Below are 27,959 nucleotides of genomic sequence, written 5' to 3'. Positions count from 1 at the left end.
CTGAGACCTAGTCTTAACACTTAGGAACCTTTATGAATCACACTTATTCTTAAGTCTAGGAATAAAAGTAAAATGACGTCATTCTTAGAATTTTGACAGACTTGAGACTAAAATTTTACTCTGAGTGGCTTTATACATACGGCCCCAGGTGTAAGTGCCCTCCAACATGCTTTTAAGACAGATTTAAATCCGATTACCCAAACCCTCAGGAGGTGGTCTGGATACTGAAAGATTTCATGAAACTGAAAGTATGTTGCGGATATACTTAGCACACAATCGTTTTCATTATAAGAAGTGAAACTAAATGATCTTACTAGTGCTGATGCCACGCTCTCTCCTATTGCGGTCTGATTTTGAAATTAGCTGTTGATGAATAAATGCAGCGCATATCTCTTGCTTTCACTGTCATGAAATCTTAATTTGCATATAGTACGGGAACTGAAGACTGGATATATATCCATTTTACGAAAACACATCTATGGCCAAGTGTAAATGGAACAGTTTACAAAAAATCTGAGAGCTATCCGATCAGAGAAAAAATGCATGAAGTGACCAGGTGGAAACCTTCATAATTGAGTTTCATAACTAAACTAACAATTAGTGATGTTACATTCCACACCGAAGCTTGTATATATATAAAAAAAAAACACATTTCACATTGAAGCACTGTATCAGAGCTTGATTTGTTTTGTCAAAAGCACGTGATTTATGATGTCCGAAGGGATCATTCGCATGAAAACCAAGTGACTGCTTAAGTATCTGGTTCAGATGATTCATTTACATTGTTACATGATGAGATGACATTTTCTTTTTATCATAATTTATTTATTAAGGTCAAATGAACTTTGCCCATGAAATAACAGTCTAAGAACTAAGGCAGAGTTAACATTGACAGATCAAAGATTTAATTCATAAGTTTATGTTATTTTAGTAGCAGTAAACCGACACAAATTAATGACTTAGACAATGGCCATTATTTTTATCCATTTAAAATTAATTTTTTTATTTTCATGACCATAGAATGAACCTTTTTTTTTAGAAAGCTTCAAGTAATGAACCTTTTTTCGATACAACTGGGTTGAAAACTTTTTCAGAACGCTTCGCCATCACTACTAACAATACAGATACTTACATTAACACATTTCACAATTAAATCTCATTATAAGTGTTGTTAAAGTTTCAAAGATGAATTTCATATTCACAAAGGAGTGTCCTGCAACAAACCAAAATGTAATTGTACTGCAAAGCAGATGGTTAAAAATACAGAAGAGTCTATCTAGAGAAGAAAAATGCAAATAGTCACGAGGGTGGATGATCAGATTTGAGTTACTTTCGACTGTGGTGTGAACAGAGGAGCTTTAGTTTCACACAGATGCGTATTTTCTGGTGCCATTTTAAACTACGGAGCCATTTAAAATGCTTCCCACACGAAGAACACAAATATGTTTTCACATCTTCATGACTCTTCAGGTGTATCTTTAGGTGTGATGGAAAAAGAAATGTTTTATTACACTGATCACAATTAAACTGCCTTCCTCCAGAGCGAATGTGCTTTTGATTTTTCAAACTGCTCCTTTTTCTCGGCCTCTTTCCACTCGCAGTGCGTTCTAGTTTCTTTCCATGTGTTTGCAAATGACGTTTCAGGTCCCTTTGATATGTGAAGCTCCTCTTACACTGAAGACATGTGAAAGGTTTCTCTCCAGTATGAAGCCTTGTATGAATCTGAAGAGTTACGTTCTGATTGAAACTCTTTCCACAGTGAGTGCAGGTGAAGGGTTTCTCTCCAGTGTGGACTCTCATGTGAACATTAAACTGTCCTTTAAATTTGAAACTCTTTCCACAGTCATTGCAAGTGAAAGTCTTTCGAGAATGAATTCTTTCATGCCAGGTAAGGTGTCTCTTGTCTGGGAATCTCTGTCCACACTGATGACATTTATACTCCTTTGAGTGAAGCCCAACGTGATAAGTAAGGTTTGCTTTTCGTGCAAAACATTTCCCACACTGAGCACACATGAAAGGGTTCTCTCCTGTATGAGTGGTCATGTGAATCTTAAGAGTTTCATTTTGTGTGAAGCTCTTCTCACACAGTTTACAGTTGAAGGGCTTCTCTCCTGCGTGAATTCTCATGTGGGCATTAAGGTTTGAGGTACCGGAGAAGCTCTTCCTACAAAATCTGCAGATGTAAGGACTCTCTCCAGTGTGACTTTTCATGTGTGAATCAAGGGTTGATTTTTGTCTGAAACACTTTCCACACTGATCACATGGAAACGGCTTCTCTCCAGTATGAACAACCAAGTGAATCTGAAGGGATCCTTTGCGCGAGAAGCTCTTCCCACACAGTTTGCAGGTAAAAGGCCTCTCTCCAGTGTGGATTCTCCTGTGGGTATCAAAGGGTGATTTATATGTGAAGCTTTTCCCACACACATTGCAGGTGAAAGGTTTCTTTCCAGTGTGAAGTCTCATATGTGTTCTGAGGTTTCCTCTACAAGTAAAACTCTCTCCACACCTTTTACATGTAAAACCATTCCCTCCTGAGGTTTCTCTCTTCGTGTGGTAATCAAAGGATACTTTATGTACGAAACTCATTCCACACTGATCACATGTGAATGATTTCTCTACAGTGTGACGTTTCATGTGGGCATTAAGGCTTTGTTTATGTGCTAAACATGCTCCACACAGTTGGCATATGAAAGGCTTTATTCCAGTGTGACTTTTCATGTGGCGTTTAAAGCTTTCTTTACATGTGAATGTCTTTTCACACTGATGGCATTCGTGAACATTGATGTGAATTTGAAGGTTTTGTTTTTTCTTGAAACTCTTTCCACATTGATGGCAGGTTGAGTAACTCTTAGATTCGTTCTTCTGAACCTTTTTTGGTGATGAAGTTGTTTCTAAAGTCATGAAGTCAAGTCTCTCATATTGATCTATCAGTTCTCGCCTCTTTTCTTTCAGTGCCATCAGGTCTAAAGTAAAAAGAGAAAAACATGTCAGTGGGACTTTAATGGCTTAAAGCAACAGACATCAAAAACAAGAAAAAGTATTAAAACATCAAAACAAACATTTTCCAACAAAACTGGGATATTACAGAACAGTCACTCCTGGTTAGGGCTGTCACTTTAAGTTCGAAAATCGATTGCACAATCGAATGGACCAACCAAAAAAAGTTTAGAAAATGAAAATAGGGAATCGATTTTAACCAAATATGTACACTATTAATTTTAAAATAATTAAACAATAAAAAAAATACATGTAACAAAATTCACAAACAAGCAGAAAAAGAAAATAAAGAATTCCGAAAGTGCAGTATGCACCAGCAATAAGACCCAGTGATGTCCAAAGCGACCTCTTATGCTGCGTTCAGACCAAACGCAAATAGAGCATCTGGCGTGAATGATTTCAATGTTAAGTCAATGTAAAGACGTGTTTACGCGCGTCTGGAGGTCTCGCGGCGCAGTAGACATGATTTCTCCTCATTCGCGCATCTAGTTACAGGAGATTCTGAGTTATGAAAAGGACCATTGCAAGCTGACAGCGACCGGCTTTTGTGGTGGAAAATTGGCAGTAATACCTTGCGCAGCTGTACCCGAGTTTCCCTGGGACATCAGTGCGGTCAGAGCGCGTCTTCTCAACAGCTGGACATATAGTGAATAAAAAACGCTCCGCTCTGGACCCCGAAAATGTTGATCGACTTGTTTTCCTGTCCAATAAATTTGTAATGTCCCTAGCCCTTTTGAGCGTTTCATGCCTGCCTAGTGTCGCCTAGCCTAAGTGTCGGTTACGTTCAATAAAAAAAACACAAACGGCCTGTTATCAAGTCCATTTAAAGTTTCATTTTTTTTAACAGTTGTTTGAAATGGATCGAATCATTATTTCAAATAATCTTGGAGATTTTTGAATTGCCTAAATCATAAATGCGGTCGGGTTGAAGCCTGCAGTGATGTTTTTCTTTTGTTATGGCAGCCGTCCCCTCTGCATATATATTTTTTCGAGAATGTTGCACTCCTGTTACTGTTTGTTATTCTGCACGAAACTTCATGCCAATAAATAAGAAATATTGCTGACTTGTGCGTTTCCAGCGCTCTCTTTACGCTCGTCCGTTATTTGATGTTGAAAAAGGAAACGTCTTTTTTTTTTTGACATGGAAAATAGATTTTACAATCGATTCAATGAAAACTGATGTCTTAAAAATCGAAAATGATTTTTTCACAAAAATGACAGCCTTACTCCTGGTCTTAGGGACCCACTACTCCCCTCATTTGATGTCGTCTCAATTTTAACACACCTGATTCAGAGCAACAGCTCATTAGGTAAGAGCTTCATGAACTCAGTGTATCAGTTAAAGGAGATATGTTCGGTGGAAAACGGTGGGTCCAAAGGACTAGGATTGAAAACCACTTTTATAGACCAATCCCAAATCTGCCATTCATGTTTAAATTTCTATTTAAATTTGTCAATAAGCACTAGCGCAGTTTAGGTCTCAATCTCATCTATCCAACTACTAATATTTTGTGTAAACAAATAGATATTTCATCAAACAAGTGTTGAGTGCATCAGGGCTCAGTATTAGGTCTTCTGCTTTTCTCAGAGTACATGCTGACCATGAGGGACATTATCACAATAATGTTATGCCAAAGATATTTTACATTGTTACAAAACTGCACAACTTTCCAAATTTACTACTGAATTTATGTAATAATGTATGAAGAAAATAATCAATTAATTTTAATGTTGATTTTTAGTTTGTCCTTCATTTAATCAAGAAGCTTCCATTGAAATATCAATCTCTTCTACCAGGGAGACCTAGTAAAGATGGCAGCACACAAAGTTTGACAAAGGAAAAAAAAAACAAGAACAGAATTGTTAAAAGTGAGCTTTTGTTGATCTTTTTTTTTTTTTTTACTTTATGATTTCAACTTCCTTATTAGCAGTCAGCAAGCACCAAATATAAAGGGTTTCATTGTGGGTGACATAAAGGAAGATCCTGCTTCTATCAATCCAGTCTCCCAAGAGAGTGCAGTCCGTTACCCCTTGGCCTTATTCCACTGACCCCAATCTGGTAGTCTCTGTGTTCCCAGACGTTCAAAATCCAGTGGTCACAAAGATAGCACTCTACTCACTCTAGAATGGACCCCTATTACATGACGTCTATGGTTCTAAGAGAGGATTCTCACTCTACACTGACCAAGAGGGGACCATTGTTTCTGGTCATTTTGAAGAAACAAAAATGACATACAAAATTTTCCTTTAAGGTCTTTTTTCATAATATAACAGAAAAAAAGCATATATTTTTTTAACATGCCAAGTGGGGTCCTGAAGCTCTGAGTGACGTCTACCTATCCAACAGAGGACCTCCATAGACTGCAATGCAACTGTGTGTGCAAACATCAGGGCAATTGTACCAAGTGTTTCTTTACAATCTAACTATATTAAAATGCAACTCTAAACTTTGAAACATTTACACTATATCACCATTGAAGAAATATTCTGATAGAAATCCAAAATATTTAATAATTAGTATGACATGCAGATATTTTCTGGGCTGGGCTTGACACTAATACAAATACACTTCTCAATATATGAATACAATCACAAACACACACACACACACACACACACACACATATGTGTGTGTGTGTGTGTGTGTGTGTGTGTTTCAGTCAAACCAAAAAATATAAAGACAAAACAAGCAAATAACTATAATTAATCTGAGGACAGCAAAAATAAAGTAAAATAAAGAGCTCTTTAAGGTAACAATTCCATGTCAATACTTTTGTCAGTAAAGAGTGCATTTGTTAAATAAAATGACTTTGGTCCCCAGTTAGATGTTATGCTGAATCATCTCTTCTTGCATCGCAGACACATTGTAAAACATTAAAAAGTCAAGAAACATTATATGTTAACTTGCTGCATTGAAAAAATTCCATCGAGTTAAAAAAAATACCTTTTAACCATGGCACTTTAGCTGTTTAACAATGACATTTTTCAGAGGCTCCATTTTTTTAGGGTATTATGAACATTGCCATTACAGGTCCTTCTCAAAAAATTAGCATATTGTGTTGAAGTTCATTATTTTCCATAATGTAATGATAAAAATTAAACTTTCATATATTTTAGATTCATTGCACATCAACTGAAATATTTCAGGTCTTTTATTGTTTTAATACTGATGATTTTGGCATACAGCTCATGAAAACCCAAAATTCCTATCTCAAAAAATTAGCATATCATGAAAAGTTTCTCTAAACAAGCTATTAATCTAATCATCTGAATCAACTAATTAACTCTAAACACCTGCAAAAGATTCCTGAGGCTTTTAAAATCTCCCGGCCTGGTTCATTACTCAAAACCGCAATCATGGGTAAGACTGCTGACCTGACTGCTGTCCAGAAGGCCATCATTGACACCCTCAAGCAAGAGGGTAAGACACAGAAAGAAATTTCTGAACGAACAGGCTGTTCCCAGAGTGCTGTATCAAGGCACCTTAGTGGGAAGTCTGTGGGAAGGAAAAAGTGTGGCAAAAAACGCTGCGCAACGAGAAGAGGTGACCGGACCCTGAGGAAGATTGTGGAGAAGGACAGATTCCAGACCTTGGGGGACCTGCGGAAGCAGTGGACTGAGTCTGGAGTAGAAACATCCAGAGCCACCGTGCACAGGCGTGTGCAGGAAATGGGCTACAGATGCCGCATTCCCCAGGTCAAGCCACTTTTGAACCAGAAACAGCGGCAGAAGCGCCTGACCTGGGCTACAGAGAAGCAGCACTAGACTTTTGGACAAATTTTGCATGTCATTCGGAAATAAAGGTGCCAGAGTCTGGAGGAAGACTGGGGAGAAGGAAATGCCAAAATACCTGAAGTCCAGTGTCAAGTACCCACAGTCAGTGATGGTTTGGGGTGCCATGTCAGCTGCTGGTGTTGGTCCACTGTGTTTTATCAAGGGCAGGGTCAATGCAGCTAGCTATCAGGAGATTTTGGAGCACTTCATGCTTCCATCTGCTGAAAAGCTTTATGGAGATGAAGATTTCGTTTTTCAGCACGACCTGGCACCTGCTCACAGTGCCAAAACCACTGGTAAATGGTTTACTGACCATGGTATTACTGTGCTCAATTGGCCTGCCAACTCTCCTGACCTGAACCCCATAGAGAATCTGTGGGATATTGTGAAGAGAAAGTTGAGAGACGCAAGACCCAACACTCTGGATGAGTTTAAGGCCGCTATCGAAGCATCCTGGGCCTCCATAACACCTCAGCAGTGCCACAGGCTGATTGCCTCCATGCCACGCCGCATTGAAGCAGTCATTTCTGCAAAAGGATTCCCCACCAAGTATTGAGTGCATAACTGAACATAATTATTTGAAGGTTGACTTTTTTTGTATTAAAAACACTTTTCTTTTATTGGTCGGATGAAATATGCTAATTTTTTTGAGACAGGCATTTTGGGTTTTCATGAGCTGTATGCCAAAATCATCAGTATTAAAACAATAAAACACCTGAAATATTTCAGTTGGTCTGCAATGAATCTAAAATATATGAAAGTTTAATTTTTATCATTACATTATGGAAAATAATGAACTTTATCACAATATGCTAATTTTTTGAGAAGGACCTGTATATTCATAAATAAATAAATAAATGTGAAATGTAATTTGTTAAAATGTAAAGGCAACCAAATAGATCATGTCATACCTCACCATCTAACTGGGGACCGTTTTGATCTTGGAGGCCAATTATTTATAATTATTTTTTTTCTGCATTAAAATCTTCAGCTTGCTTTAGTAAATTACATGAACTGAATGTCTGTTAATATTTGCACATTTGTAGAACCAACTGTAAAATTTCAATGCAACAATCAAAATATAATTTTTGAAAAACATATTATACCCAAACATTCTTCAAACAGTGGACTACCAGTAAATTTTATAAAAATTTGGGACCAAAAATTATTCTGACATTTGACCTGCCCATTTATTTTTTTTGCTTAAGTGCTCTTTGACATAAAGATGAATTTGTTCTGAAAGTTTAACTCTGAGTTCTTGTCATATTTTATTACCATTTGCTAAACCATGGCGAATAAACTGTGATGATGTGTGAAATGTTCAAGGTGTCTGAATACATTTAGTTTTTACTGTGTAAATATGTATATGTTCACATTATACATACATGTACGTATAATTATGACAGATTGAGAAGTGTTATTATAGTTAGTTTGTTAGTACTTAGTTTCTTTATTTTTCAAATAATAAGAATAGTAATAATAATAATAGTAATACAAATAGTAATAAAATTAAAGTCAGACAGCTGGTAACAGTTCAAGGCCAGAGATAATGCCTCTTATAATTTATGGAATAGTGCTAATGTTCATCAGAACACTTAGGTCCCCTGTTAAATGGTAAACTGCGACATCTCTTTGGTTGCTTTGACATTTCTTGCCAATTTCATGTTGACTTTGAAAATGCTCAATTGGCTAAATTTCTAAATCAATGTTACAATCAACGTATACTGTAACATTGTATTTTCAACCTTGCCATATTATTCAGAGATAATGAGATTGTGAAATATTGTTAAATGTGAAATATCTTTAAATGTAAGGTCAGCCAATCAGGCGTCACACTTCACCATCTAACATGGGACCAGTGTGCTTTAGTCTAGTGAAATCACCACTACATGCACCGACCTGTTGCTGTGTACGTTTAGCCTGTGTGGAATTGTTTTTATTATTTGACTTTTTTTATCAAAAACACAAAATGACCCTCAGTGGGCCATAAGAAACAAAGGAGGATTTGTTGTAGAGTGTCTGACAAAATTAATGTCTTGTAATGTATAATGTACGCTCAGCACCGCTGAGTGTTCCCGCGATCATTAAATCGAAATGTGAACTCGCATTTAAAAGCGTTTTAAATTTTAATACCCCGCATTTTAAGAGTGACTCCCCGATGCGCACAAATTGGGAAAATTTCTCTATTTGCACTTTGAATATATAGAGAGCACTTATTGTTTCTACTCAATACGACTATATTTTATCTTATTTATTATGCGTTTATTTGTATGATCAATTTGTGAAAAGGAGTTCACTTTCAGTCGGTCACTCTCAACCTCAAGTCGGTGACTGAGTTTTTACCACCACATGTGTATTAGTGTCAGGTTTTGTATGGATGGCACTTCAATAAAATACTTTTAAACCATTTTTATTATCAACATTGCCATTACATTCAGAAATAGTCAGAATATGCTTAACATTAATGTAAAATGTAAATTGTTAAATGTAAAGGCAAGAAAACAGATGACCATTTGGACCTTTGGAGGTGATATACGTACTTATACATACACACACACACACACACACATATATATATATATATATATATATATATATATATATATATATATATATATATATATGTATATATATATATGTATGCTGACTTACTGCATTGAAAAGGATTTTGTAAAAAAAAAAAAAAAAACACTGATAAAGAAACAACTACAGCATTTTGAATAAAATCAAGTCAAACTTTATTTAGTCCAAACACAATCCTAAACTGATGGTTTGTCACTTTTATTCTGCTGCAATCCTGACAACAGAAATGGTTTTCCAATTGATAAACTATCAAGTTTATCACCAGGAAAATCTCATAAGCTCTCTAAAAGTGCTCCCCCTGCGGTAGTGCAGACTTTTCACCCTCAGTAATGAGTGGCTACATATACAACAATAATAACAATACCATTAAATAATAATAATAATAAACCTGTACTACTTTATGTAGAAGGTGCATTTTGGTTTGCAGGAAATAATAATATAGATAATTATATTAAAATTAGTATAGTATAAGGAAAAGTAAAACAAAGAAATCTAATTTAAAATTTAAAAATAAGTGTATTTTAAACATGTTTCTTACATCAAAGTTATAAAAGGTCATTCCAAAACAGAGGACCAAACAGCAACTAAAAACAGCTGTAGTCAATCATTTCAATGCTATGACGCACTGATACTCAATTTTAGGGCTGCTCCGTTCACGATCAGCCGATGGTTGATGGTTAATGCGCATCTCGTCAGTAAAGCCGGTTCTCTAATCAGCGGTAAATTCTCTCAGGTGCGTGATTTCACATAGAGCAGCTGTTACTACACGGAGCCGTTGTTAACTGAGAAGATGCGCAAATAAACTCTGAAAATGAATGTGGATTTGCGCAGCTTCTCAGTTAACAACGGCTCTGTGTAGCAACAGCTGCTCTATGTGAAATCACGCACCTGAGGGAATTTACCGCTGATTAGAGAACCGGCTTTACTGACGAGATGCGCATAACGATCGCCCGATCGTGATCGGAGCAGCCCTACTCCATTTACATGGACTGTCAATGTCACAGCACAATTATGACTCAACACTGATACTCCACATCGCAAGCTCTCAGAGTTTATGGGCTCAATACTGTTGATCCAAATTTCTCTTAATTGAATTTATTCTGTTGTGCACAAAGTATTTAACTGCTTTCCAATCTCTTCCATTATCCTTTAAAATCTTGTTTTCATTTATGCGCATTCTCTTCAGAAACAAATGTAATCCACTGCGTCTTCAGCGGCTCAGATGTCGGGAGTAAATGATGACTGCTGTATTTATTTTTACATGACACATGGATTGTCCATTCCAATTCAATTAACTTGCTAAAGTGCTCTGCTCTTCCCTTTAAAGCATCATCCCCTTGACGTAAAGCCTCCCCTTGCAAAATATATGACACTTTGACAAAGGAACGTCGCAGTTTCAGTGCTGTTGAAGGAACTGAGAATCGGTTTGTATAGCTGTCAAATCCGGTCATCTTTTCACAGCTTCAAGTACTGTGTTAAACTAAGCTGGGTTGATCAAGTCCTTTAAAGCAACAATGTCCTTGTCGATGGCTCTTGCCACCAGGAGAAGTCTGGCAAGTTCCCTCATCTTATTTCTAATATCTGCCCGGTGTCGTCCAACTTCTCAATTTTTGAGGAATATTCTCTCACCCAATGACAGAATCAACGATCCGATTTTACCACCTGTGTTATATCATCATATGTCATGTCATTACTTTTTGAAGTCCACTGGAAATTGTTGAGTCCATGGGCAACAACAGGGAACAGCTTGCCTGAACCTTCTGCTTCACTGGCATTTTGTCTTTTACTTGTAATTTGCAACGCTTCTGATGTTTCCAGAGGTCTGTTTTGATATACATAGCAAAGCAAAACTTGCAAGGCAGATAGTCAGTTGCTGTTGACACAGATGTTGCTTGTCTTTTTGGAATGATCTCTCCTTTTCCAGAGGATAGTACTGAACTATTATGGTGGTAGTTTCCCATGTTCCTTATTTTGGTTAAAAAAAGATTACGCTTGGCTGAGCCTTGCTTACATGACAGTGCCTTTGCAACTTCAACCTCTCTAGAATGTTTCTGTATCAGATGTCTTGTGATTTTTGCATAAGGCTTTTCACAGTAAAGGCAGAAATTCTTTTTGTCATAGATGCGTTGATGTGGCGTGTTTGAGGATACTTTCACTTTAATCATATTTGGTTGTTGAGATGCACAACCTTGGGCGTATTCATTCATTTCCATCCTAGCTTTTGTAAGCAATTTTCCTTGGATAGCTTTTTCTTCTGCTACTTTCCCTTGTGCCTGTTTTGCTTTTTCTTCTTCTTCTTTGTCTTCTTCTTCCTCTGACGTTTCCAGGAAAGGGTATACCGGTTGTTCTGTGTTGTTCTGCAATACATAAACATTACTTAAATTAATTAGCAATTAATAACAGTGCTATAATCTCTGCATTATTTAAACCCCCTGGTTATGTAAATAAAACCCTAATTACCATTTCACACTCAGATAATTCCTCTTTAGTGTGGGAATATGAATTTGTCAAATCACTGCACAGATTCTCTGGGACGTCCATCTCATCTTGTGCTTGAGGAAAGCAATACTCTGTATGGACCCTGTCCTGTAAATGAATAAGACTATATGAATTCATGTAACACACCTGATTAAGGTCTACTTTTGTCTGACCTGTATTTAACAGTGTTATGCTTGTTGCTTAGAATAAACTGCATATGGATACTGACTTTATTTCCATTCTTATTGCTGTAGCTGTCTGTGGTTCCAATTTGATCAGACTGGTGATCGAAACCTGTAAATTCACAACAACATTTATATCCAATAATTTAATGAGCATGGGCTAGTTGCATATCTCCGCCATCTTGGATTTCCGGTCTTGCGAGTGTGTGCGTAGATATTTCCGGTTGTGCTAAACGTCAGTGCAGAGAAACGGAGAAGTCCAAATATTACTTTCTATATGTTTACAGGATTTATAATATCACTTCAAATGCAAATAAGATATACACTGCTATTATTACTATACTATAAATGTTAACTGAGCCAGTGGATTTGAAACTTGTGTATGTTTGGGTCTGGTGAATGAATTAAATACATATGTTCCCAACTGTTCACGAGATGAAAGTCGAACTCATGGTGTGTATACACAGCTACAAAATGTATTTTTATCTTACCAAATATGTAAATGTACAAATTATTTATTTCTCGAAAATGTCTGCATTATTTTTTTTTTTAATGAAATATTTACCTCGTGAGACGTGGGCTGCAGTGTATCTTCAGAAGTATCCATTTCTCAATTGTACACATACATCAGTCTGTTTCATCGTTATTTTCACAACATATTTTATTTACACAGTAAAAAATACATGACTAATTTTAATATGCGTTTAATCTGATAATTAATGCAAAAGAATAACAATATACATGGCTGCTCATAGACAGATAAGGATTTATGCTGCAGATCTTTCACAAAACAAATAAACATAGATAAAAATACACATGAATGCAAACAGCGATCTTTTATTTAAGGCAAACCTACCATAATTATATTGCGTTTAATTGTACAGTTAGTTATAAATTATGTTATCAAATAAAGTTAATAAAACATGCTTTATCAGAAATCTCTGTGCGTCTTGTTTGACAGTCAGAAACATTGATCTTACATAAGTCAGAACAAAACCAGCTCTTCGAAAATGAAAAGTATTGCATATTTGAGTGGTTTGTGTTTGAAAGAAGAAATCCCATTGGACCTGACCTGACGCTGATCCGCATAATCAACAGAAGAATAACGCAATCTCCGCGTTGTATCTTGATGAATTTCCACACAGAGGTACGCAAAATGTAGGGAGGATGTTTCCCCATGTTTTTGATATACCACTATCGGCTGTTAAATTTGAAAAACATTAATTATATACATCTAGCCAAGTTTCCCTTACGTCAATGCGAGCGTAGAAAGACTGGAAGTATGCACACACTCGCGTCGCTGAAGCTCACCGGCGCCATCTTGTGCAACTATCCCATTGTAAACTCTACAATATGTCTTTGCACATACTTTTGACTGCCTGACGGCCTTCCTCAATAGTAGGACGCTCTTCCATTGATTTGCTCAGCATTCGGCTTAAGATATTGTTTTGTCTTTCATCACATTGAAGACTGAAGTTACTCGTTCTGACATTTAGGCCCAATCCCAATTCTATTTTATACCCCTTCCCCTACCCCTCCGCCTACCCCTTGTGCCTTGAAACAGAGTGTCAAGGGGTAGGGGAGAAAATATTCCCCTAAGGATTGGGACACCACTACCATGACGTCACATGCCATCATTCGTCGTCTAGCTCTTACAATACACACATATACTGGGGTGCATTAGAGCCTTTAATTATCATAAACTTGTCAACGCTGCCCCATGACTTTTATTAAATAGTTTAAATACTGAATCGCTACATTATATTTTCCTGCAGCGAGAGGATACAATCGCTGTTTTTAAGTGAACTCACTCTAAAAAGATAAACGCACAGAAACGAATACACGCAACATCCATTTCTCTTTCTCTCTCTTTCCCTCTCGAATAGGCAATACTTGAGAAAATGGTTTAGCGATTTCTAATTATTGGGGGGATTAGCCCCCATCAATGTCTACGGCAGTTATCGCCCAGATCAGACATATGCTGTGGCACTATCATGCAGTCTGTAATGATATGACGTTAGCAAATATTAGCGAGTTTTTGCAAACATTTCTTCGAGTAACATGATCGTTAATATAACCTCACAATTGAATGTAACATAAAACAAATTATTACTTTTTGTTAAAATCTTTATTTATGCCAAAAAGGCTTACATTTATGTGTCTTTTTGTTCGCTGTAGCAGCCATGTTGCCGAGACAATTCATACCCCTTCGTTTTAAGTGTGGTCCCGAAAAATCTTCGTTTGAAGGGCTATCTGGCCCTTCCCCTTACCCCTTCAACCAAGAGAGAATCGAGACACCCCTACCCCTCTGTTTCGCGCGTTCACGTGAAGGGGAAGGGCTAAGGGGTAGAATTGGGATTGTGCCTTAGAGACAGACCAAGTGTATCCTTGCGTCATAATTCCCCATCTAACTGGGGACCAAAGTCATTTGAACAAAATTGCTTCTGTGTCCATTTCCACACTGCTTAAACTCTACAAATATGAATTAATATACATATGAATTTAAATTTATACTTTCATAGATATTTTGGAGCACCAAATCCAGCCACTTATATAAAACACGTAATTTACACTCATGGGCATTCAGTGCAAGGAAGATAATAAAAGTATTAAAAACTATTTGTGTTGTATTCAAAGTCTTCTGAAGTCATACAATAAGTTTATGTGAAGGAAAATTCAAAATTGAGGTATTAATGGCTGAAAATGATTTCACTCCATGAACACAGTTGTCATAAAGTACAGCTGAATTTAACCATGACAGTGTTTGAGATAAAAGACATGAGAACCATCAAAACTGACGTAATAAATGTCCCTGTTCACAGCGTCTGTGTGTTGATGCAAATATATCTTATTGAAACCAATGAAATACCCTGCACATGGAAAACCTGCACTAAATGGGCAAACTAAAAGTTGATGCCAAGGGTAAACTGTAAGCCAACATTAAGAATTTTTACTTACAAATACTGTTGTTAAAATGAAATTTAAGTAATTTTTTTTCAAGCAATTTGCTGCATATCTAGTTAGTAAAATATGCTACACATTTCCAACAAAATAGTTTTTGACAAAAAAAAAAGTTATGTTGCAATAAACTTCAAATAATGTCAAATTTGCTAATTAAACAAATAAACACTATAAGCCATTTAAATTTCCCTCAGTTCACAACAAACCCTTTAAATTTAACAGTATTCGTCAAGTAGACGAATTGTTGAGTTTTGAGCTCCAGAATCTTTATAGTGTGTTTGTTATTCAAGAAAGGGCAAATCAACCAGACATGTATCGCACTTGACTATCTAACTGGGGACCAAACTCATTTTATTTATCAAATTCACTCTTTACTATTAAACGTACTGACCTGCAATTGTTACCTTAAAGAGCTATTTCTGCTTGTTTTAATAAAAACCCATAAAATTAGTTTTGTTGGTGAAAACTGAAGTTTAAATTTGGTTCAGTGATGTTCAATAATATTTTTGACTTGAACAAAATCAGTTAATTTCGATGTTTCCATGTTTAGGACACTATTTTGTTCACTTTTGCATGGCCATTTCTACACAGACTAAACTGTAGATGCTAAACTTACACAGCAACAGGTCTGTGCATATAGTAGTGTTTTCACTAGACTAAAGCCCTATTCGGACGGAATTAGTTTAACATAGGGACGTGGGGTAAAGCAATTTTTATCAGAGCTTCTCTGTGATTTTAGTCCCGTCCGAATGCTCCATGTGAGTAATCATTACGGACAATGTCAGTAAAGATTACGGCGACTTTTACCTTCTGTAAAAAGGTCCGGAGAAATTACCTCAGGTAATACTAGTCCCGTACGAATAGACCATCTGAAAATATACACGGTAGTATTTCATCATTTCCTGTAATTTTGCACGTTTTTTAAAATATGGAAGCGCTTGAAGAAGCATTCACTTGCTTTCTAGGCGGTGGAACAAATCAATGGCAAACCTCAAGTTTATTCTGCATACAACGAAAAAGACCATTAAAGGTCACAAGCAGTTCTCAGAAGCACGGAACTTCTGTTTGTATTAAGTTAATTTCCAATTACCAACAGAATCCAATCATCAGAATGTAATGAATTGCATTAATAAATCGTTTAACTGGACCCAAATCTTTGTTTATACATATATATATATGTCAAACTTAAAAAAAAATCAGACACCAACATCAGGGGCTTCGCTAGGCACGTGCAAGTTTAAATTTTAACAATTTACTGTAATTGTTGGTGTATTCATTTACATTGATTGAATGTGTATGCATTGCAGCGTAGTATTAACATTAGAAAAACTTTTGCTGAGAACACAAAACTGACGGAGAAATCAATGTTGCACGCGACTGTGTGTTGCCAGGTCCGCGGCCTTCAGGCGGAGTTAATAATTGGGCTACTTTAAAACGACTTTTTGTGACTTGATTTTTGCAGTGGATTAAAGATGGAAGGCTTTCGCTCATTATTTGTTGGTATTTGGGCTGTTGGTGGCCATTGGGATGGTTTTGGGCTAGTTTTTAATGACCATTGGGCTGGTTTGGTTACGCGGATCTGGCAACCAAAGCAGCGCACACAAGTGTAGGTGCGTGTTTGAGACGAGGGAGGTGACTGCGCTGTGTAATCGTGTTACCCCTCCCACTTCTGACTGTTTTACTGAGACTTTCTAATCCAGTCCGAATAGGACATCAATATTACAGACGTCCTGTGGTTAAGTTACATTACTCCATCTACCCCCGTAAAACTAATCCCGTCCGAATAGGGCTTAAAGCACACTGGTTCCCTGTTAAGCCCTATTCAGACGGACTAGTTTTACAGGGGGTCGTTAGAGAAATCTGTGTTTCACAGACGTACTTGGTGATTTTAATCCCGTCCGAATCTGCCACGTCTGTGTTTTTCTCACACAACCTCTGTGATAATTCCAGAGAAAATTACCTACTGTTTTTCAGCAAGCTCAGTGATCCTCTGAAAAAACTAATCCCGTCCGAATGCGAATGTCTGTGATTGCCGGTGATATTTTATTTCACAATGCGTTTCCTTGTGTGTTTTGGCCAACGTGAATTACCGTAGATGCTCTTACCGCGCACATGTTTGATATATTTGCTTGCCGGCAAAGAAATAATAATAAAAAATATAGCTGCAAGCAGCAATTACGGGGCCAAGCACTCCAACGGCAAATGTAGGAGCTAAGCATGGCATGGAGCATCACACCAAATGCATTAATGAGCAATAACAGCAATTTTAGGATTATTGTAATTGAAATGGCTAAAAAAAAATCATAAATACCACCTCTAGTAGCATCATTACTTGGCCTATCAAGTTTGACCAATAGGTGGCACTGTTAAAAAAATGAATTTGGTGTACTCTCTGTGACTTTTCAATAACACACACAAAGTTTGGTGTTAATATGCCAAAGCATTCCAGAGATACAGCCTCAAGTGTCATTTTGTCATTGTGCCTCAAATTCGTCGCTGTGGTATGCAAAAAAGGTTTTGTCTATCGACACAAAATCCATAACTTTGTGTCAGCATAGTCTGACGATCATCTGATTTGAATTTGGTGAAAATCGGACCTACGGTTGATGAGGAGTTCGAAAAAGTAGGTTTTCAACATAAATCAAAATGGCGGCCCGGAAGTTCAGCTTACTCTGGCACAATTGGTATCTATGTTATCGGCATAAGCCAGGGAATATTATGAGCCCAAATTCTCATTCAAATAGGCTAATGCAATAAAAAGTTATTAGCATTTTTAAAAGTGTAATTATTCATGGTTATTGAATGGTTAATTACTCTTGACCAATAGGTGGCGCTGTTACCACATTTATGTGGCATGGTCAGTGTGAGGTGGCGATGCCACATACAAAGTTTGGTGCAAATATGTCAAAGCGCTGCAGAGATACAGCCCCAAATGCATGTTGGCACCCTTACATGAAATTCGTTGATGCGCTAAATGAGAACTGTTTCGTATATCGACACGAAATCCTTAACTTTTTGCCAGCATGGTCTGAAGATGATCCATTTCAAATTTAGTGAAAATCGGACTAACGGTCTAGGAGGAGTTTGAAAAAGTAGATTTTTAACGTTAATCAAAATGGCGGACAGGGCGTTCAAATTTCCTACTAAAAAATTGGTATGTCTATTTTCGGCAGAACCCAAGGAATATTTTGAGATTAGTTTCATTACAATAGCCTAATGCAATCAAAAGTTATTAGCATTTTTGGAAATTTCATAATTGAAGGTTAATGAATGGTTAATTACTCTTGGCCAATAGGCGGCGCTGTTACCAAATTGATGTGGCATGGTCAGTGTGAGGTGACAATGACACATACAAAGTGTGGTGCAAATATGTCAAAGCTTTGTTGAGATACAGCCTCAAATGCATTTTGGCATCCTTCCAGCAAATTTGTTGATGTGCTAAATGAGAACCGTTTCGTATATCGACACGAAATCCATAACTTTTGGCCAGTGGCATCTGAAGATGATCCATGTCAAATTTGGTGAAAATCGGACTAACGGTCTAGGAGGAGTTCGAAAAAGTAGATTTTCAACATTACTCAAAATGGTGGACAGGAAGTATGGCCAATTTTGGAATAATTAGATTCTATGTTCTCGGCAGGTCACAAAGAATATAGGGATACCATTTTAATTTCAATAGTCTAATTTATTCAAAAGTTATTAGCATTTTTTAGATATTTCATTATAACTGTTGACCACAAGGTGGCGCTGCCACCCAACTTTTTGAGTACCTTCAGGGCATGGAGCTGAATATTTTTGTAATTATTTTCGTAATGATACGGTAATGCGTTCAAAAAATACAGCATTTTAAAACATAATTCAAAATGGCCGACGCCTAAAATGGCTGACACGGGAAAATTGGATATCATTCGACTCGACATGACCCACCGAATCTAAAGAGACCAGTTTTGTGATTTTTGGCCAAACCATTCTGAAGTTATAAGCAAAAATATGCATTTTTCATATCTCCTGACCACTAGGTGGCACTGCGTTGAAACACTGCAGGTAGGCTCAGGTCATGCTTGTTATAACACACACCAAGTTTGGTCTCAATACACCGAACCGTTGCTGAGATATAGCCTCACATGCATATTTGCGTGCTTTTCGTCAAATTTGTTCACGTGTTATTCGAGAATTGTTAGACGAATCAACTTGAATTCCATAACTTTTAGCCAGCATTGTCTGAAGATGGTCTGAGCCAATTTTCGTCAAATTCGGACTAACCGTCTAGGACGAGTTAGAAAAAGTAGGTTTTTCAAACAATCGAAAATAGCGAAAAAACTAAACCTTGAATTTTGGGCTTCATTAGACTTGGCATGGATTCAGAGGAAAAAAGAATTTCCATTTTCTGGCTTACGGTTCAAAAGATATTAGCATAAAAATATTGAAATTTTGGACAAGTGGTGGCGCTAGAGAGTTGGAGTTAGGGACTTCAAATTTGCTGTAGTTAATGATGGGACTGTCCTCTATCAGTGTGCCAAATTATACAACTTTCCCGCAATCGGTTCTATGGGCTGCCATAGACTTGCGGCGGAAGAAAAAAATGACGCTAACGGATACAATCGGTGCCTTGCACCTTCGGTGCTTGGCCCCTAATAATAAAATCAAGAGCAAGATCACGTACACTGTTAATACCGGCTATTGTAATATCAGCATCAGGTAAGATTACTCATGTTCATTTATGCATTCAGTTACATAATGTTTTAATTACATATGTACCTTTATGAAAATTAAACATACGGTAGGTTTAGCTTACTACACACAAAAAATAAATAAATAAACAAGTTAAACTAAAGGAACCACACATTAACATGGTTTTGCTATACTAGCCATTTAGTATTTATTGTGTAATAATACTAATGGCAATCATTCTGAATGAATGCAATGCACGCATACAGAGCGCGTGATCTCTGTGACGGTGTGACGCCCAGATGCACAAATCAGACCCTCCCACCTCTGTAATAAACACGGAGATGTTAGTCCCGTCCAAATTGGTACATGAAAATCTCAGACGTCAGGTGTTAAGAATCGAAACTCAAACTTAGTTTAGAAAACTAGTCCCGTCCAAATAGGGCTTTAGATGGTCAAGTGTGATGGTGGTTGACCTTACATTTAACAATATTTCACATTCTCACTATCTGTGCATGCAATTGCAATGTTGATGATAACACTAAAATACCAGTTCTTGACATTCAGCATACACTGTTAAAAGATTTTAGGGTAAAAAATTAAAAAAACATTTTTTAGCATCAGAGTGAAATAATAATGCTAATAATTCAGACACTATTTTGCCTCACTGTAATGTGGTCCTCCTGGATGTTCGAGAATAGGAAAGTTAGTTTAGAAGAGTTTAGGAGTTTAAAAGACTGGTTTGTTCTCAATCTCCTCTCAGAGCCCCAGAGCCTCTGTGTGAATTTGTCCTAACAGTTCCTGCCCCGGCCTACAGGGGCGCTGCTCAGAATGAGTTTAAACACACACACACACACATCCAGGTCCCCATTTGGTCAAAATTAAAAAAAACTTCACCAGGGGCTTTTTCAGTTGATTTTAGCATGATTTAAGGCATATCTAACGGGACCTGGAAAATGTCCCCTTTTGGCTCTGAGGTCCCCTGTCGGTGAGTGTGTAACGACACCATGGTCCCCTATTGGATAGGTAGACAAGTATACGCACACACACACACACACACACACACACTGACACACAGTCATGGCCAAAAATACTGGCAGCCTTGGTAAATATGATCAAAGGCGGCTGTGAAAATTTGTCTGCATTGTTAATCCTTTTGATCTTTACAAAAAAAAAAAAAGTTACCTTTCATTGGATAATAAGAATTTAAAATGGGGGGAAATATCATTATGAAATGAGTGTTTTTCTCAAATACTCGTTGGACACAATTATTGGCACCCCTAGAAATTTCTTATGAGTGAAATATCTCTGAAGTATATTCCCATTCATATTTACAATTTTGGGCACTCCTGGGTGAATATAAACATGAAATTATCCAGCCATTGCTTCCTGTTTCACAGAAATATAAATAGGGGGGGGAAACAAAGCGCAAATTCCCTTAATCATCCATCACAATGAGAAAAACCAAAGAATATATTTCTGATGTGCAGCAAAAGATAATTGAGCTTCACAAATTAGTGAAGTGGCTTTAAGAAAAGAGCTAGAACAGTGAAAATTCCCATTTCCACCAGAGCAATAATTAAGAATTTCCAATCAACATAGAATGTTATTTAACATTTAATTACTATATTAATTACTTATTTTTAATTACTAAAATTAACTGAATGACATCATTCTGCCTAACATCTCCTTTCGTAAGTCTACAATATGGATAAGAAACAAAATAAAGGTAAGTGATTAGATGTTTTATTTTTGGATAAACCATTTTATTCACAATATACACTACCAGTCAAACATTTTTGAACAGTAACATTGTTTTTAAAGAAGTATCTTCTGCTCATCAAGCCTGCATGTATTTGATCCAAAGTACAGCAAAAACAGTAATATTTTCAAAGATTTTATTACTATTTAAAACAACTGTTTTATATTTGAATATATTTTTAAATGTAATTTATTCCTGTGATTTCAAGGCTGAATTTTTTGCATCATTACTCCAGTCACAAGATCCTTCAGAAATCATTCTAATATACTGATTTGCTGCTATAATAATTTATTATTATTATTAGGTTAAAAACAGCTGACTATAATTTTTTCAGGTTTCTTTGATGAATAGAAAGTTCAGAAGATCAGCATTTATCTGAAATATAAATCTTTTGTAACATTATACATTTCTTTGTCTATTTAAAGCATCCTTGCTAAATAAAAGTATTAATTTCTAAAATACACACCCCAATAAAAAAAAATTAAATATCCAAATATTGACTCCAAGCTTTTGAATGGTATTGCGTATAATGTTACAAAAGCTTTTTTTGTCAGATAAATTCTGATCTCTGGATCTTTATATTCATCAAAGAATCCTGAAAAAATGTACTCAACTGTTTTAAATATTGATAATAATAATAATAGTAATAATAATAATAATAATAAATGTTTCTTTAGCAGCAAATCAGTATATTAGAATGATTTCTGAAGATCATGTGACACTGAACACTGGAGAAAATGCAGCTTTGATCACAAGAATAAATGACATCTTACAATATATTCAAATAGAAAGAAGTTATTTTAAATCATTAAGATATTTCACAATATTACTGCTTTTGCTGTATTTTGGATCAAATAAATGCAGCATTGGTGAGCAAAAAATCTTAACATTACCATTCAAAAACTTTTGACTGGTAGAGTAATCTCTCTTAAAATACCTTACTGGGTTATAATAATCAAAACAGTCCTGAGCTAGATTAAGCTTTGATCTCTGCGAACCAAACTATCACTTTAAAGGGTAACTAAACCCCTGCTCAGAGCCTGACTCCACCCACTGACAATATTTGAAAAATGGTGAAATGTGGGCAGAGCACAGCAGAGATAGAGGGGATGAACCGAGGGTCGGGGCTGAATGCGTGGGGCGTGAACCTGAGACCCGCAGTGACGGATTGATTGACAGCTGCTGTCAGAGTCGCTAAAATGGAGAGTGACTGTAGTGACGCAAGTAGCTTTGCAACAGAGCTGCGGTCTTAAAGGGATAGTTCACCCAAAAATCTAAATTATGCCTTTAATAACTCACCCTCATGTCGTTCCAAACCCGTGAGACCTCCGTTTATCTTTGGAACACAGTTTAAGATATTTTAGATGTAGTCCGAGAGCTCTCAGTCCCTCCATTGAAACTGTGTGTACGGTATACTGTCCATGTCCAGAAAGGTAAGAAAAACATCTTCAAAGTAGTCCATGTGACATCAGAGGGTCAGTTAGAAATTGTTGAAGCATCGAAAATACATTTTGGTCCAAAAATAGCAAAAACTACGACTTTATTCAGCATTGTCTTCTCTTCCGTGTTTGTTGTGTAAGAGTTCAAAACAAAGCAGTTTGTGATATCCAGTTCGCGAACGAATCATTCGATGTAACCGGATCTTCTTGAGCCAGTTCACCAAATCGAACTGAATCATTTTAAACGGTTCGCGTCTCCAATACGCCTTAATCCACAAATGACTTAAGCTGTTAACTTTTTTAATGTGGCTGACACTTCCTCTGAGTTAAAATAAACCAATATTGAGGGGGAATTCATTTACTCAAACAGTACACTGACTGAACTGCTGTGAAGAGAGAACTAAAGATGAACACAGAGCCCAGCCAGATAAGGAACAAAAGAATGACTCGTTCTTGAGAAGCCCATTTCCACCTCCATTGCGTTGGAGAAGCAATCCCGCGTAAAATGCAGTTTGCACACTCCAGCTCTAGGCGGGAACTCGCGGTCTTCCAGGCTAAGTGCAGGCAACCACTGGCGCCTAATTTTAAAGTCTGCTGGAAAACTATGCAGTCCAGCAGTGCTGTCACAACCAGCAACACTACACCTACGTACCATCCTGACCACTGTACTAAATACAGATAAATCTACACCAACTTGAAGCTATCCTAACTGATGCAATACTATTCTACTAACTAACTATGCATCTAACAATACAAAGGTTACACTAACAACTATGCTAATTAACTACATAGGCTACACGAAATAATCTAAATGACTATATAAATGCTATGCTAAATAGATGCTATAATACAGGTCCTTCTCAAAAAATTAGCATATTGTGATAAAGTTCATTTTTTCCATAATGTTATGATAAAAATTAAACTTTCATATATTTTAGATTCATTGCACACCAACTGAAATATTTCAGGTGTTTTATTGTTTTAATAATGATCATTTTGGCATACAGCTCATGAAAACCCAAAATTCCTATCTCAAAAAATTAGCATATTTCATCCGACCAATAAAAGAAAAGTGTTTTTAATACAAAAAAGGCAACCTTCAAATAATTATGTTCAGTTATGCACTCAATACTTGGTGGGGAATCCTTTTGCAGAAATGACTGCTTCAATGCGGCGTGGCATGGAGGCAATCAGCCTGTGGCACTGCTGAGGTGTTATGGAGGCCCAGGATGCTTCGATAGCGGCCTTAAGCTCATCTAGAGTGTTGGGTCTTGCGTCTCTCAACTTTCTCTTCACAATATCCCACAGATTCTCTATGGGGTTCAGGTCAGGAGAGTTGGCAGGCCAATTGAGCACAGTAATACCATGATCAGTAAACCATTTACCAGTGGTTTTGGCACTGTGAGCAGGTGCTGAAAAATGAAATCTTCATCTCCATAAAGTTTTTCAGCAGATGGAAGCATGAAGTGCTCCAAAATCTCCTGATAACTAGCTGCATTGACCCTACCCTTGATAAAACACAGTGGACCAACACCAGCAGCTGACATGGCACCCCAGACCATCACTGAATGTGGGTACTTGACACTTGACTTCAGCTATTTGGGTATTTCCTTCTCCCCAGTCTTCCTCCAGACTCTGGCACCTTGATTTCCAAATGACATGCAAAATTTGCTTTCATCTGAAAAAAGTACTTTGGACCACTGAGCAACAGTCCAGTGCTGCTTCTCTGTAGCCCATTTCCTGCACACGCCTGTGCACGGTGGCTCTGGATGTTTCTACTCCAGACTCAGTCCACTGCTTCCGCAGGTCCCCCAAGGTCTGGAATCTGTCCTTCTCCACAATCTTCCTCAGGGTCCGGTCACCTCTTCTCGTTGTGCAGCGTTTTTTGCCACACTTTTTCCTTCCCACAGACTTCCCACTGAGGTGCCTTGATACAGCACTCTGGGAACAGCCTGTTCGTTCAGAAATTTCTTTCTGTGTCTTACCCTCTTGCTTGAGGGTGTCAATGATGGCCTTCTGGACAGCAGTCAGGTCGGCAGTCTTACCCATGATTGCGGTTTTGAGTAATGAATCAGGCTGTAGTGATGGGATTTATGGCTCTTTGAGGGGATCCGGATCTTAGCGATCCGTTCCTTTCAAAGAGCCGTTCAAAAGAATGGCTCTTTTGGCTCTTTTAAATATTTAGTCAGTTTTAAGAAGCCAGCTTGGAGCCATCTCAGTTTATCCTGGAAATAATCACTGGTAAGAATGATGAGGTGAGATTTGTAGTCAAATAATTAAATCTCAGATATCACACACCAATATCTGAGTTTGAATTATTCTGAAATATTGATTATTACCTCATTTGTCATGTGTGGACTATATTCCATAGGGTTGCACAAATCCCTCTGCTTAGACAGTGACATCACTATTTTGGATTTACCTTTAGTACAAAGTGTGTGTGTGTAAAGCTACGTTGACTTATGTTATTCATACAATACCTACTCGCGAATAAACATCAAAAAGAAAGCCGGCTGCAATGAATTTATGTGCAAAACAGCTTTTACTACAAACACTTCCACTCAAGAACATTGTTATCACACAAGAACATTTTGATAGAAAACAAAAAATATTTAAAGTTAGAATAAATAAAATGGAAATGTCTACATACTACATACAATTACTACTGTAAACTTTGCAAACATCAGCCCCTTCAAGTCAATGAACAATAACAAAGTGGGCTGCAATGAATGTCTGTGCAAAACAGCTTTTTTTTCAACGCTCCTACCCAATGACAGAGGCACGCAGAATGTGAAGGACGTGAAGGATGCGTGCACAACTCATAACTAATATCATCACGCTATAAAGGGTTGGCCTGCGCTGGGTGCGCCCCTCCCCCTACAACTGTTCTGTCTCGCGGAGGAGCTCATTTGTGTGCATCTGTGTGAAACACGCATAGGAAAAAAGAACGACAGAAAGAATGGCTCCCCTCCAGCCGCGACTCGGCTCCCATCGTTCATGTTTATGAGCCGTTCAAAAGAATCGGTTCGTTCGCGAACGTCACAACTCTATCAGGCTGGGAGTTTTTAAAAGCCTCAAGAATCTTTTGCAGGTGTTTAGAGTTAATTAGTTGATTCAGATGATTAGGTTAATAGCTCGTTTAGAGAACCTTTTCATGATATGCTAATTTTTTGAGATAGGAATTTTGGGTTTTCATGAGCTGTATGCCAAAATCATCAGTATTAAAACAATAAAAGACCTGAAATATTTCAGTTGGTGTGCAATGAATCTAAAATATATGAAAGTTTAATTTTTATCATTACATTATGGAAAATAATGAACTATCACAATATGCTATTTTTTTGAGAAGGACCTGTACTCTATTATCCTGGTCATTTTCAATACTCGCAATTCCAACTCCTGACTCACTACAGTGATTTTGACGGAACAAGATGGTTTTATACTGCCAAGGGCGTGGTAGCTCGTACCAAGGGGGCGTGGTGAGCTGGAAACTGCTTATGTCACCTGCCACCGCAAACATCCAATAGGAAAAATCAACTGCAGTAGCCACCGTTCAACCTGGAGAGGGCAGCACTCAGATGTTTTTACACCATATAATGTAGAATTAAAACACTTTATACTCAAATGTCAAAAAAGTTACTCGAATGTATTAACAGCACAAATAAAGCCCCATTCTTACAGATCATTAACTTAAAGTTGGTTTAGGGCAGGGTTCCTCAAATCTGGACCTCGAGATCCACTTTCCTGCAGAGTTTAGATCTGACTCTAATCAAACACATCCTGGACATGCTAATCAATGCCAATCAATGTCTATGGGATCATTAGAAAATCACAGACAGGTGACTTTGATCAGGGTTGGAGCTAAACTCTGCAGCGCATTGGACCTCCAGGGCAAGATTTGAGGAAGGGGGGTTTAGGGTTTAGTTACTCTTTAATCAAATATTTGTGCCACAATCTTGTGCCACAGCGCCACACTGGTCAAACCGCATTATTGCAGGCTCTAAATTAGGTCAAATTAAACGAATACTCGACAACAAAAATATTTGTTGACAATTTTTTACTGTTGATAATGTCAACAAATCATTTCAGCTCTAGATAAGACACCAGTCTAGTCTGTGCTGAACTATCGCGGGGGGGGGGGGGGGGGGGCTGTTTTAATGACATCACACAGACAGGCATCTGAGATCAGCTCGATTTGAGAAAGGGGAAAACATTTAACGAGATTTAAAAAAAAATCTCTGGGGGGGGATTTTTTTATCATTATAGGTTGGTTGTGTACACACACTGCCAACACACATTTCAGTTCAAACAACTTCTAAAAGTGAATGTAGTATTCTATTACCCTTTTAAAAGAAAAAAAGAATCCTTGCTCATCCAAAAACAAACGAAAGCATAGTCAGTTATCATATGAAACATGAGAGGAGTGAACTGAAGAGGAGAAGCATCATGATCATATTTACCACGGGTGCCAATATTTTTGGCCATGACTGTGTATGTGTTTATATAAATTATATTATCTATAAAATATGTTTCAAGACATTTTTTATTAAGCAGCCTATTCTGAATAAAGACCAGTATCATTGATACCAATACTGCAACTGATGTTGCTATTAAATAAGTTTTCTTTCCAATTTTAGCCATTAATTATAGCCATCCAACATTAAAGCCATGATTTTTAACATTTAAAAGACTTAAAAAGAGTGAACTTTTTAACAATCCTAACAATCCAATCCTTCACATAATTCAGACTTGCCAACCTTTGAAAAATCTTTCGAGTACCACCAGTGTGACGGGATGAGACAGAACTGGACGGGACACGGGTCTTTGGGTTTCACATATACCTAGATAGCTACATTATTACCTGAAGCTCCACGATGACCAATTTCAAAATTATAATTGCATAATGTGCAAAATGCAAACTATAATTAGGGCTGGGAAATATGGCACATGAAAACGAGAATGAAAACCCACCTGTTTGTTCATCGGTATCTTCATGTTTCAGACTGAATACTTCTAGAATCCTTATGTCTTGACTCTCCTCTTTAATAAATGCCATCTTTATAACAGTGTCACGTAGATCTCAGTTGCTTCAGAAGTTTTTTCTGTGTGCTTGAA

The 27,959-nt window shown here is 37.2% G+C and overlaps 1 protein-coding gene across 4 annotated transcripts; it reads right to left on the bottom strand.

The window, feature by feature from the left end:
- Window positions 1-1,247: 1,247 nt before the first annotated feature.
- Window positions 1,248-27,959, bottom strand: LOC132106036 (gastrula zinc finger protein XlCGF57.1-like). Of its 4 annotated transcripts, none has more exons than XR_009424021.1 (5): window positions 27,816-27,959; window positions 12,062-12,126; window positions 11,815-11,940; window positions 10,345-11,711; window positions 9,908-10,001 (listed from the first exon to the last, which is right to left on the bottom strand). XR_009424021.1 is itself a non-coding variant. In XM_059511646.1 (4 exons), exons 1-4 carry the CDS (start codon window positions 27,898-27,900, stop codon window positions 11,037-11,039), a joined length of 951 nt encoding a protein of 316 aa, XP_059367629.1. In that variant the 5' UTR covers window positions 27,901-27,959; the 3' UTR covers window positions 10,333-11,036. The 4 variants fall into 4 exon arrangements, 2 of the variants coding, with proteins under 2 accessions (XP_059367628.1, XP_059367629.1); XR_009424022.1 differs by lacking the exon at window positions 27,816-27,959 and adding an exon at window positions 13,384-13,525; XM_059511646.1 differs by lacking the exon at window positions 9,908-10,001 and having other exon boundaries at window positions 10,333-11,711.

The sequence above is a fragment of the Carassius carassius genome, chromosome 26 (assembly GCF_963082965.1).
Source record: "Carassius carassius chromosome 26, fCarCar2.1, whole genome shotgun sequence".
Lineage (NCBI taxonomy): Eukaryota > Metazoa > Chordata > Actinopteri > Cypriniformes > Cyprinidae > Carassius > Carassius carassius.
Note: the sequence above shows the minus strand (reverse complement) of the source record. Positions and strands in the feature narration are given on the sequence as shown.